Here is a 13,957-nt window from a genome sequence, read left to right as displayed (position 1 = left end):
GAACATCTGCATGTGGGGGCTGTGGGTGACAAACTATTGCTTACCTAGCGTTCCTTCCCTTCAGCCCCTCTCTTCTTCTTGGGCAGTCAGTAATGGTGGTACAGTCCAGCAGGTGTGGAATTACTGGAAAATGACAGGTCCACGGCAGATGTGTTAGAGACTCTCCTCCCCTGTGGGAAGCCTTTTGGACCAGCTGTGTTAACAGCCCTGGCTGGTACTTGCCTCAGTTCCCTAGGAGATAGAGCAGCCTGCTTGCTGGAGCATATGAGCCAGTCCACCCCTTCTGTTCCCCAAGAAGCCATGGTAGAGAGAAATGGGCAGTAAGACTGGCTTTTCTCTTCCTACCTCCAGACAGAACAAGGCATTACTGCCTTTGGAACTCTATGCTTGCAGTGTCTTTCAAATCAGGCCTCAATTTTTCTACTTCCTTATTTATTTATTTATTTATTTATTTAATTTTATTTTTAGGGCCACACCTGTGGCATATGGAAGTTCCAATTTGACAATTTTTGTCAAATTGGAGCTGTAGCTGCTGGCTTACACCACAGCCACAGCAACTCAGGATCCAAGCCATGTCTGCAAACTACACTGCAGCTCTTGGCAACACTGGATCTTTTAACCCACTGAGCAAGGCCAGTGATTGAACCCACATCCTCATTCATACTTGTTGGGTTCATTACTGCTGAGCCACAATGGGAACTCCTCTTCTTCTTTTCAATGTAAAGAATTCTGCTTTTAACATGGATATTAGGGTTATCAGGATTTTAATTCCATAGGAACTTTAGAGAAATTTTTGTGTAAATCATGCATACCCACTGTAGAAAATTTGGAAACTGAAGAAACAGGCAAAAACAAATTAAAAAAACAATGTTATCACCCAGACCTAACCATTGTGAACACTAAGTGAAAAAGATATACCTCTAGAAATATAATTTTGGAATTAAGCTGTATTTATATTAGCAGTTTATATCAGTTTCTTATCCTTACATTTTGAGATTTTTTTTGTCACATAAATTTTTTTTTACCGCCCCACTTCAATTTTATGTAAAACTACTACCTATGAATATAATACCATAATCATTCATCCCGTGCTTCTGTTGTTAGATATTTACATTAGATAAACCTCGCCTCTCACAGAGCTTGCGTTAAGATGGGAAGATGTGGAGTTTCCATGGCTCAGTGGGTTAACAACCCAGCATAGTGTGCATGAAGACATGGGTTTGATCTCTGGCCTCGATCATTGGGTTAAGGATCCCATGTTGCCACAAGCTGCAGTGTAAGTCACAGACTCATCTCAGATCCGGTGTTGCCCTGGCTGTGGTGTAGGCCTCAGCTGCAGCTCTGACTTGACACATAGCCTGGAAACCTCCATATGCCATAGGTGTGGCCATTGGGGAAAAAAAAAAAAATGGGGAAGATGCAGTGGGAATGAAGGAACCAGTAGGATGTCCTGTTGGTAAGTATTAAGAGGGGGGTAGGACAGGATCATTGGAGGATTTTCTTGTTTTCTGATTTCAGAGAGATGATAACAGAGCCAGGATGGTGACAGTCAGGTCAAGCATACATGGGTGATATGAACAGGAAAAGCTGCAAATACAGGTGCCCATGGAAGGATGGAAGGAATAGGACTAGGGCCACTGTGCCAGGCATGCAGGAGGGCAGGAGCCTGGCCAGGGCCTGGGTGTTAGGGACCCATGAAGCTGCAGAAGCTGTACTGCCCTCCATCCCCCCACCCCTCATCTTTTGTTTTTTTAAATTAATTTTATTTATATATACACACACACACATTCCTTTTATTATATTATCTCCCATCATGTTCTATCCAAGAGACTGGATGTAGTTCCCTGTGCTGTACAGTAGGACTTGTTGTTTATCCATTCTCAATGTCATAGTTTACATCTACTAACTCCGAATTTCCAGTCCATCCCACTCAGTCTCCCTCCCCCTTGGCCCACACCCCTCATGTTAACCTGTAATCTTCCACCTAAGATTGAAAAAGGGCAGAAAGTCTGGTGTATATCTCCTTGTGCCACTCTTCCTGCACCTGTCTTCTCTTTCTAGGTACCTTTCCTCTTACTCCTTACTCCTTCCAAATGTCCTGTCCTGATCCCAGAGCCCCCTCCAAGCCCAGTCTCCTTTTTTAAACCCTCGCACCCTGGCTTTTCCCTTCCTCTGGACTCCTGTTGCATTTAGGGACGGGGTGGTGCCCCATCCTCTGCTCTGTCTGTGTGGTGTTTGACTTCCCTCTTTCCTCCTGCTAACACACTCAGGAATGGTGACCACAGCCAGCCACTCTGCTCATAAGCCCTTGATTCTTTATGCTCATCCTACATTTTCCAATAGCTGGAGGCCTGGGAACCTGGCTAGAATTGCACGGCTGGTACGTGGGAGAGCTGGGCCTGCACCTACCAGTCTAACTCCCATCCCAGTCTCTCTGTGGCAGCACTGCCTTCCTGAGTGTGGGGGTGGTAAAAGTACGAATTGCACTTCAGGGATGCAGTATGGTGTTCTAGGGACAAGGTACGTTTTGGTAGCACACGGGCCTGGGTTGGAGTTCCGGTTCTGCCCCTTTCCGGAACTGTGCCCCTGGACAAGTTACTTATAAGTGACTCACCTCTTTTCCCTCTTCTAGACCATGGACATAATTACACTTTCTTGATATCATAATAATTATTCATTGGATCTGATGTTCAGAGCCTTGTCCATGAGGAAGCCTCGCCATGTGTTATTTCTCTTCTGCTACTCTCAGAACCTTGCAGCTCCCCTTGAGCTAGGTGCTTTGTTAGGACGCAAATCCTTGAGGGCTGATAGATTGAACGTTTTACCACCATGACTGCCTCTGGCCTGTGGTGTCACATTGTGGATGGACAGAAGGAATTGCCTGGGGCCCCGAGCAGTGGAACTTCTCACTGGTAAAAGATCCAGACCTTTCCCTAAGGGAATTCTAGTCCATTGGAGGCAGAAAGAGGCCTTCAGGAGTGAGGGGTGGGGAAGTGGAGAAGGATGTCAAAGAAAAGATAGGAATCACAGTGGACACAGCATTGCTTCCGAATGAACTGGGGCTTTAGGGCCTCCCAGGAGCTGCTGGTTCTCCTGAACCCTGTGCAGCCGTCTGAGTCTGGAAGCCTCAGCGCAAAGGGAACCACAGGCTGGCAGGGCGGTGGGTAGTGGTTTAGCCAGTGGTTTAACTCTGGAGGCCGGCAACCACAGGCCATTGTGGGCCAGTTGGAGAACAGAAGTGAGCCATCAGAGGCCCCTGGAGGACATGAGGACATTTGTGCAGCTGCTGCCAAGCCACATGGTCCTCACTGCCCACAGCTCTGAGGAAAGCCCACCAGGGAGGGCCTCCAGCCAGGGGTCCTGGCCAGAGAGGCCCCTCTATTAATAAGAGGGGCTATTTATACCTCCTCTTGAAAAACTCCCCTCAGATCGCGTTACCGCTGCCTGGCCTGAGAGTGCTTCATGTGGGTGCTGCCGTGTGCTTTCCAGGGCCGTTGACCTAAAATGTTCCTCAAGGCGGCAAGGAAAGCCGGGGTGTGCCCCGCCCCTAGGTATTTATGGCTCACCCTCTGTGTCCCAGGCTTCTGCTCCCCGCCTGTGTGCGCACGTGTGTGGTATGTTCAGGGAGGGGTGAGATCACAAGGGGGTATCATTTGAGGCGCTGCTTTTTGGCTGTGAATTAACTACCACCTGTTAAGCATTTACTATATATCTGGCTCTTTCCTCGGCTGTTAGATTTAATTATTTCAGCCAGATCCTGCCAAAACCCTACAAAGTTGGTGCTTGCATTCAGCAGTTTTTTTTTTTTTTGAGAAGGAAATTAAGGCACAGTGAGGTTAAGTGACTTGCCAAAGGCCATTCAGTTGGTAGGCAGTAGGCTCAGGGTTGAATGGACCTGGATCTGTCTCATTTAAAAATCTGAGCTGTTTACGGAGATCTTGCTGTGGTGCAACGGGATCGGCAGCATCTTAGGAGCACTGGAACATAAGTTGGATCCCTGGCCCAGCACAGTGGGTTAAGGATCCAGCGTTGCCACAGCTACAGTTTAGGTCACAACTGCAGCTCGATCTGATCCCTGGCCTGGGAATTCCATATGCTGTGGGGCAACCAAAAAAGAAACAAAAAAAATCTGAGCTGTTTAGTCCCTGCTCTGCTATGCTGTAACTGGGCCTCAATTTCTTCTTTTAAGGTGAAGTGATCATTTCGTGCCTTCTTTAAAGGGCTGACATGTCATTCAATGAGATGCAGCACGTAAAGCCCTCAGCATAGAGCCTGGCACATAGAACAGCATTCTCCCTGATTATTATTGTTTGTAAGTGTTGCCTTAAAGCAACATATCCTATATCATGATATTAAAATAACTATATCTGGCCATCTGGTGTACAGACTATATCCTCAGTCTTGGGAAAGTCATTATTTAGTCTGCCTTATTCTCAAGTAGCTGAAAGCACTAGTGGCAGTTATTGATTAAATAGCCCTGACTGTGCTCCTAACTGCTACTGATGACCTTCTCCTGTTTGAAATACAAGAAGAACTGCTGTGGTTGCCATCATGGCTCAGTGGTTCGAGAACCTGACTAGCATCCGTGAGGACTTGGCTGCACTCAGTGGGTTAAGGATCCAGCATTGCCATGAGCTGTGGTGTAAGTCACAGACACGTGGCTTGGATCCCAAGTTACTGTGGCGTAGGCCGGAGACTACAGCTCTGATTGGACCCTTAGCCTGGGAACCTCCATATGCCAATGGTGTGGCCCTAAAAAGACAAAAAGACCAAAGGAAAAAAGGAAAACAAGTAGAACTGATGTTCCAACCCTTGGCCTAACTTGGATGGCCTATTAATGGCATCTCACTTTGTGTTTGGAAACAACCAAAGTGTCTAGGAGTAGCAGATTGGCTGAATAAATTACGGAGGAGCACTCGGTTGCTTGTTAAAAGAATTAGGGAGGAGTTCCCATTGTGGCTCAGTGGGTTAAGAACCCAGTATAGTGTCCATGAGGATGAGGGTTTGATCCCTGGTCTTGCTCAGTGGGTTAAGGATCTGGTGTTGCTGCAGGCTGCAGTGTAGGTCACAGACACTGCTTGGATCCAGCATTGCTGTGGCTGTGGTGTCAACCTGCAGCTGTGGCTCCAATTCAACCCCTAGCCTGGGAAATTCCATACACCACAGGTGCAGCTGTAAAAAGAAAAGAAAAAAAAAGGGGGGGGGAGCTCTCCAAGATCTATTACTAGTGGGGAAATGGGACAGAACAGTCTGTATAACACACAAGCATCTGTGTGAAAGAAAAACACGTGTCCATCTCTAGCAGCCAACAGCAGGAGCTTCCTCTTGGAGGCAGAAGGGCAAGGAAGCTGTATGTTTATATATATATATATATATATATATATATATGTATTCCTGGTGTGTGTTTTGAGAAATCATTTGAAAATTGTACTGCGTGCTTAAATCAGCTTTTAAGTAAATAAATATAGCCCAACATTAAAAAAAAAACACACACATGTACCCAAGCGCTCTAACTCAAATGACTCCATGAGTTTGTTTTTCATTGTTTGTTGATGCCTCATTTGACTGAGACAATCATAATAATGAAAGTCCTCTGAAATATCCTAACCTTTTACATCTTGCAAAATGGAAATATGTCCTTTAACCAAGTCAAATAAATGGAGGCTGAGAAGGTTGGGAAAGGCCCACCTCCAGGTTCTGACCCAGGAGGGGGAGGTGGGTAGGGAGGCAGGGAGTCAGTCCATGCAGCCCTATGTGCCTTTTTCACACCTTTTCCAGCTCCAGGGTTGGGCCACTATTCATGTCTGCAGCTTCTCCACTGTTTCTTGGTCCTGAATCATCAGGAAAGGGTTCAGTTATAGAAGCCATATGTTTTAGGAGGATTTTTAGGGCCTTGGATAGAAGCACATCTCAGGGTAGGGAGAGGAGTGTCAAGGGGGGAAGATGAAGAGCCCAAGAGTCAGAAGATTTCATCAAACGCTGTCCTAAATTTCAACAGCGTCCTTGTGTGTGGAGACTGTGCTGAGCTTCCCGAAGGCCCTTCCCTGCCCGGCTCTGGCAGTGCTATTTTTGACCGGTCTCTATTTCAGTCTGGCAAGTTGGTCTCAGTGCGAGTGGGCCTCCATTGCCTTTTGAGGATAGTGTTCTCATTTCAGCAGGGGACAGAGCGAACAAGGAGAGAGCCAGTGGTGGTGGAGCTAAGTCTTAGATTTACTAGAGGTTCTTTTTAAATAGAAATGATTGAGCACTAAGCTGGCCTGGCAGATCTCCTCCGGGCTTCAACTCTCCTTTTCATAAACCAAGCAGCCCTGTGGAGCTCAAAGCCTGCCCTTTCTGCCTCCGGGCTGCTGATCCAGACATAAAATGCTGTTACCTTTAGCCCTGGTCAGAGGCCGCTCTACACTCTGCTCCCAGCGTTTTTGTCAAGATTTGAAATGTTGTCATGATGTCCCTTTTCCTTGCTCATTTCTTATTCCATGAAATTGGGTGTAGCAATCTGTCGTGTGTGCAGTAGGGGTGACCTGAGACCAAGCTCGTTCAGCCAAAGTTGCCTTGCAGAGAAGTCCCTACTGTTTATCTCTGGTTTAAGATCAAGTCGGATCCCAAGCAACTGAAACACAGCTACCATGTTATCTAAGGGCTTAGGAGTTTCCGCCTGCTGGCTTTTCTGCTTGTGGCTTTCCTTGAGTTGCAGTTGTGCTTTGTTCAGCCCTTGGCTGTATCACTCTCTTTCTGTGTCACCCTGGGATTGTGACTTAAACTGAGACTTGACTTAAAAAACTTACCTATAAGGTAGGGAACAGTGCTAGTGTCTGGGTCCTAATTTAGAGTTGTAATGATGCAGCTATGTAATGCATGGAAAGTTGCTGCTGCAGCTACAGAGAAATAGAAATCATGGTTAAGAACCTAGAGTTGGGTGTAGCCCCTCCCCTCGCCCCAGGGTCACTGCCACTTACAACTGGTGACCTTGGTCAAAGGACGTAACCTCTGAGTGATTCAGTTTTCTCATTGGTACGATGGACATGTTCATAGGGCCTATCTATAGGGCTCTGAAGATGGGTTAATATATTGAAGAGGTCTTAGAGCCGTGACTGGCACATGATAAGCCCTAACTAAGTAAATTAGCTACCACTATTATTATTATGACCCCAACGTCTGTGTTTTGGACTAAATCTCTAAGAAATGAAGAGTTCTTAAGCAAGCTGGCTTCTTGGCAACAGGCCCTGACCTTAGTTTTCCTTGCTCTGATAAGATCTGAGGGTCTCTGCTAGTAATATGTACATTTATGGTGCTATGAAAATTTATTAGTAGAGATTCAGACTGTTGGAGGATTTTCAGCATCCCTGTTAGATGGGAAAATGGATCACAGAGGGGGTAGAGAGATAAAAGGTGAAGCAGAAGCAATCTGATTTAGGGGGCCGTCAGATAAGAGACTGTTAAAGTAATTAATTGTCTACTTCAGCACACAAACAAGGGCCCTTTAAGTGGAGAAAGGATTTGCCACATGATACGGATCTGCTTTCTCTCTGCCAGATGCTTCAGTCATGAAGCTATTGAAACAGACATTCTGTGTCCCTCGGCCCAGTAATTGCCAAGCTTGTCTCTAACTGACTTTGGCACTGAAGAAAGGGAAATGGGATAATTCAAGGCCTTTTCTTTCTTTTTTTTTTTTTTCTTCTTTTCATTTCTATAAAAGATGACAGACAAACGGATTGTTCTATTCAAGCAAATGCTAGCTGTATTCTTGTATGAATACCAGCTGTCATATCAGTGGCCTTGTCTTCAAACTGTCTCAAGACGGTCTATGTAAGACATACTCTCTTTTTAGTATTTTTTCATTTTCTAAAGTTTTATTGAAGTATTGTTGATTTACAATGTTGTAATAATTTCTGCTGTACAACAAAATGTTTCAGTTATACACGTACACACATCCATTCTTTTCCCACTTAGTTATCATTGAATATTGGGTAGAGTTCCCTGTGCAGGTCATCACTGAGAAAAATATAACCCAGCTTTATCCTGGATTCTGCATCTCAGATACAGTTTCTTTCCAGCCCATTACCCGGCAAAAGGGCCGAACACTGCACTTTGGCTTTCTTAAGGATTTTGGGGCTCCCTTCGCAAGTCTGATTTTTGGATTCTCTTTCCAGATTTGGAAATACATGTCCATGTAAGGAGGCCAGATTGCAGAGTCTCTGGGGGCGGACCAGGCAAGCTGTGTTCTGGTTCTCCAGCCTCCCCTTAAATTAAGAGTTGTGAGTTTTGGAAGTTCACATTCAGAATGTTCAAGCAGGAAGGGGGCTTAGAGAGCATCTCTTGTCTGCAGAGGATTTTCAAATTGTCTACGTGCAAAAGCGTGTGTGTATGTGGCTAGATTCCTGGAAAACGTGTCTGGAGGCTTCGTCCGAGTTCAGAGAAGCTGCACTCTCAAGCCCAGTTCCTTTGCTGTAGCACAGATGAGCTAGTGGAATAACTGGCCCACGTGTCCCAAGCCCCGGGAGCCCCTAGGGTGTGAGGGAGTCTCTGGCATTGCGTCTCAGGGTGATGCCCTTTGGGAGGGCAGAGCCATGTCACGGACGTGTGAAAAGCAACCAGGAAGGGGTGGGCTTTCCTGCTCTAATCCTTTACTGACTTGCAGCCCACAGGAGCTCTCTGACTGATGAGTTTGGGCACTGTTTGTCTGTGTCCTGCCTCTTGGCTGGTTTTCACTGCTCCTTGTCTGTGAGTCGATTTTTAAGCTATAGATTGGAAGCTTCTGGAAGCCAGGAGGCATCCTGGTGTTTATTCCCAAACTCTGGGTGTGGTCAGTAATTAGTTTTTGTGGCCTCCCCGACCTTCTCTGTCATTCAAAACTTGCTTTTAAATGCTTCATCTTGTGTTCAGCACTACAAAGTAGTAGTCTTCCCCAGGCCAGCTCAGCACTGTTTTGTTTTTTGTTGTTTTTGTTTGTTTGTTTTGGTTTACCCCCATTTCCCTTGTATGCAATGTGAATGACTTAAATGATTCCTGTCTCCTGGTTGTCCTTACAGGTACCTCAGTAACAATGAGTTGGCAGCCATACCGTCGCTGGGCCCTGCCTCCTCTCACATCGTCTCTCTCTTTCTGTAAGTAGTGCCATGTGGGAGACCCTGGGCTGTGTGATGAGACCGTGGGGTCATCTTGCTGACATTTGGTGGCAGGAAAAGCTGTGTTCCTAGGCTTACTGGTGAAGTATGGCCTTCCTCTATGTAGCTCTAATGATGATGACAATTGCCTGCTGTTATGGGATGTGTAGGATTAAAACCTTCAAGTGTTGTCTCATCTCTAATTTGGGAGTGGGTGGGTAGATTGGTCTTTGTAAGGCCCAGGGGTACACAGAATTAAATTTCTTGGTTCTAGTGGTTAAACTGCAATCTCAGTGAATAAACTGGATTTAAAGGAAGCTATGTGGAGTTACAGAACTTTGTGGAGGTGAATTTGGATTTGAATGTGAGTCAGCCCATTGCATGGCTTAAAAAAAAAAAAGACAAATCATTAGACTTCTGAAATCAACATAAAAGGAAGGAATTGGTTGTCATGGTCAAGTGTTAGCCAACACAGGGCCTGTTGATTATTATAGCCAACAGACTGGAAATGAAAAAGAGTATGAAGGGAAAGAAAGTGAGGATGCTGGCAGGAGGTGCGGGGAGAGGGGAATGTCATCATTGAGGCTGTGAAGAGCCTTTGTTGGGCAGGTAAGCTCTGAGTTACCCCACCTGTTCAGCAGTCAGATGGAGGTGCTTGCTTCTTTAAAACTGGCCTGTAGGTTTTTCCAGACCAGCCAGTCATGAGTCCAGCAGTTTTCTAGACCAGATTTTATTGGCAGCTCCCTCAGTATAGCACCTCCCTTTTCACTCTGAATCTCCTGTTTCCCTTCCAGCCCTGCCTGTTTTTACTTGATTTTGAGTTTGCTGGCATTATAACTCATCTGCTCACCTATCTGTATCTTTTCTCAACTCTGAGCTGAACAGAGGGACTGGGCAGGAAGGCATGACCCATCTGATAGCTGGTGCAGCCTTCAGATCTCCAGGTTTTGCTGGCCACGGGCCTAGCATCCAGGAGATGCCCTGTCTTTGTGAAACACAGTGTCAGTCTTAACCCTTTTCCTGGGAAGCCGGGGATTAGAATTGTGGCCCAGCTTCAAGTCCCGGACAGACAGCTTCATGTCTCTGCATTTCATTTTCCTCATCTCCATAATGTGTTCTTGGCCCATTGTCCACATATGGAAAGTGAGCATGAGACTCTCGGGGAGCATGATGTATATGAAGCTCCTAGCATCCTGCACGCCCCATAGCAGGTGTGTGACAGATGGTGGCTGCTGCTCCCTGGTGGCTAGTTGTCACCTAGCCCTTTGGCTCTGGGCATGATCACACCTTGAAGGCCACAGGATCTGAGTCAAGTCTTGTACCTGTGAAATGCTAGAATGATGGTTGTAGCTCTTTGTCACAAGGTGCATAGTCAAGGATCTGACTTTCTTTTGTACCCATTTAGCCTGTGTGTCTAGCATCTGGAAGGTGTTTCATCGCTGGTTAAATTCAATGAGTCTCCCTTACCTCAGGCCAGTTAGGGACTTGTCAGTCTCTGGTGTGTTCAGAGAACAATGTACCGGGAGATGCTTTTAATTCCTTACAACATAAAGGATAGTTCCTGCACCAGCAATGTTATGTCCTTGCTGAGCTTTTTAGAAATGTGGAATCTCAGGCCTTACCCCAGCCCTGCTGGATCAGAAGCTGCCTTAACAGGTCCCTTGGCCAGTTGCCTACTCATTCAAGTTTGAGAAACACTGCTTTCCCTCCCCCTGCTCCTCAGTTGGGAAGCCAGTGCCACAGAGAACATCTTTGTGCTCCAAGTCAGGAAACCAAGGCTGCCTGAGTTCCTGGAAGCTACAGAATTGAGCTGTGGGACTGAGACCGGACCCATGTCCCCATGTACTGCTCCCCCCACCCCACCCCGCACTGGGTGTGGGAGTATGGCTGGTGACTCGGACCAGCCCTGTGCCAGTGGTGGGCAGGGCCCCCAGCTCACCCTGAGGGCCCGTGGTGCTCTAAGTCACGCCTTACTCTGCAGACTAAAAATACATTTTTGTTCCTTGGCCCAAGTGCCCGGAGCAGTGGGGCTGGTTGGCCTTGTTCCTGCTATTCCATTAGACAGCATTAAAATATGTAAAGTAGAAAAGGAAAAAAAAAAAAAAAAAGACACTCTCCTCCTGGTTTTAATTCAGTTTGGAAGATGCAGGTTCATGTTGACCGGCCATCACCTTTGGCCTGAAGCTGGTCTCCATTGGACTTGGGCAGTTATTCCTCTGAATCAGCACACACTGAAAGGTTTCTATCGTCTTTTTCTCTGAGGGGCTGTGATCTTAGATGCTTGGATTTAGTGCCTGCAAAATTAGGTTTGTAGCATGACTGTGGGGTCGAAGGATCATGCTATTGGCCTTCATGCCTTCCTATGTTTGCCACGTGAACCATGCAAAGGACAGGGGAGAAGATAGCAGAGTGGTAGCAGGTGCATGTTGCTTTCTCACACTGGCTTGTGAAGAAGACACACCCAGGATCTCCATCCATGTGATGATTCCAGCTGTTCAGGCTTTGAAGGGCCTCTTTCGCTCTTGGGTTTGTGGCTTTTCAGAACCATAGTATTAAAAGGTGTCACATGTGCAACATACCTGTAGTGGGTACCTTCTGTGCTCCTGTACTTGGGGCCCCAAGGGTGTACCAGAGTAACCTTGAAAGGATTCAACGGTATCACTATGGAAGTTCCTGACGCTTTGCAAAATGTGTGCAGTCAGTTAGCCTCATCATGTTCATGTTGGTAGCCCTTAGTCTCCAAAGTCTCCCCTTTGTGGGCAGGAGAAGGATGAAAAAATTAATGAGAAAGTGCAAGGGGCCAGATGGCAGAGGCCATCTGAATCAGATGAGCCAGGGCAACTTTTTGGGGCCAAGTTTATAGGACAAGGTTATAGGTAGGAGTGTCAAGGAAAAGGGCATATATCCAGCTCTGTCTCTGATGCTGGTGTTGCTTTTTTCCTCATTTGTTGAATGAAGGAGTTGAAACACGTGGTGAAAGTATCCTCATGGCTTTTTTTTTTTTTTTTTTTTTTTTTTTTTTTGCTTTTTCAGGGCCCCACCCATGGCATATGGAAGTTCCAGGCTAGGGATTGAATCAGAGCTGCATCCACAGGCCTAAGCCACAGCTGCAGTGACGTGGGATCTGAGCCACGTCTGTAACCTACACCACAGCTCATGGCGATGCCAGATCCGTAACCCACTGAGCGGGGCCAGGGATCGAACCTGAATCCTCATGGATACTAGTCGGGTTCTTAACCTACTTAGCCACATTGGGAACTGCTCTCACAGTTTTTATATTCCTTCTGTGACTCGGAAACAAAGTCAGGGTAATAATGTCGCAAAAGAATCATGGACCCCAGTGTCCCATCACCACTGTTGCTGCCTTCTGTCTTTTAGCAGAAGTAGCAGCTTTGTGGCTTTCAGCACAGACATCTGTAATTAGGGACTTTGGCCTCTGGATTTTGTTCTCCTGTAGAATTCAGCTCTTGATCTCTGTTTAGTTTTCTGTCTCTCCATGTCAGTAACGCTGGTTCCTTGCTCTACTGACAGTGCTCTGATTCCCCGGGCACTGGCACCCTGGTTTGCTCAGGTCACAGTTGGGAGGGCTGCACAGGAAAAGGCTGAGGCCCGTGTTAACTATCGGAGCATCAAAACCTAGTTTTCTAGAGTTTGGGAAATTGGAGTCCTTCAGAAACATTTCATTTGGTTAATACTTTGATTAAAGGAATCCAATTCAATTAAAGTATTTGTCAAAGAGCAGATTTTTATTTGCATCATGTTCTGAGGATAATGCCAAAGCCATTTGTCCTTAATAACAAGAAAAGCATTAAACTCAAGGAAAGCTTTTAATAGGATTGGTTGGAGTGAAGGAGCTCAATTTGATAAAATAGTCCTCAGAAAAAGAAACAGACTTTTGTTTACCAGGGGCAGAATCTGCCGGTAGGTTTTTTTTTTTTTTTTTTTTTCTAATTTGAAGTCCAGGAAACTCAAGTTAAATTCCCACAGCAACAGTAATTTTGTGTGATGCATAAGTGACATTTCTGGAGAAGAAAAATTTCTGTCTTCCCTGTAGTTATTGCACTTGTATCATTCAGAAGATTGGTTCCAGTGGAAATGGTTGCCTTTTTTTTTTTTTCCTTTAAGTTTTAGGAGTGAAAAAGCTTGCTGTGAAATCCACTTTAGTTTTAAAACAGGGCAGCTCTTTGTCTCATACATAGTAGCTGTAGGTGTTTCCCAGATAACTTCTCCTGTTGTGTTGGTGTATATTTTAGACCATGTCCCTTATCTGTCTTGTCACCCCCTCCCCCACCCCCCGTTGACCTCCATCAGGTAGGGGATCAAGGCTAAAAATCTTTGCACACAATTACCCATGACTTTGTAATTGTGCTGTTAAAATTCTTAGGTCTATGGTGCATTTGAAAATGCAGTGAAATACCTGTCACCTCAGATCTTGGGAAAAAAAACTTTACTGAAAACTAATTTTTTTTAAACGGAGAGAAAATTAACATAAAAAACCCATTTAATCATTTCAGCAGGCTTTTAGTGCATTCTCAGTGCTTTCCCCTCACAACCCTAACTTTAGAACATGTAATTACACCCAAAACAAGCCCCCTACCCTTAAACAGTCACTGCCCCCGCTTCCTCCCAGCTCCATGGCAACCAGTAATCTGAAAACTCATCTTTTTTTTTTTTTCCTAAACTTTTGAGGAAAGGACTTTTTATGTTAGCAAACATACCTGAAAGACTTAAAATATGAAAAATTTAAATAAAAAGATCAGAGGCAGATTTAGCTACAGGATTCTTTATTTTGCTGTGACATCTTCACTGAAGAAATGATGATTAAATAAAAGGGGTGGGGAGTTTCACATCTC

General features: G+C 45.6%; 1 protein-coding gene across 1 annotated transcript in view; it reads left to right on the top strand.

Moving 5' to 3' along the window:
* LRIG1 (leucine rich repeats and immunoglobulin like domains 1) overlaps positions 1 to 13,957 on the top strand; it is a 118,395-nt gene that overhangs the window by 42,652 nt on the left and 61,786 nt on the right. Inside the window, 1 exon segment of the mRNA XM_005669717.3 lies at positions 9,030 to 9,104. Coding sequence (XP_005669774.2) covers positions 9,030 to 9,104 — 75 coding nt within the window.

Source organism: Sus scrofa, chromosome 13 (genome assembly GCF_000003025.6).
Source record: "Sus scrofa isolate TJ Tabasco breed Duroc chromosome 13, Sscrofa11.1, whole genome shotgun sequence".
Classification (NCBI taxonomy): Eukaryota; Metazoa; Chordata; class Mammalia; order Artiodactyla; family Suidae; genus Sus; species Sus scrofa.
This window is presented reverse-complemented; position numbering and strand designations above follow the sequence as displayed.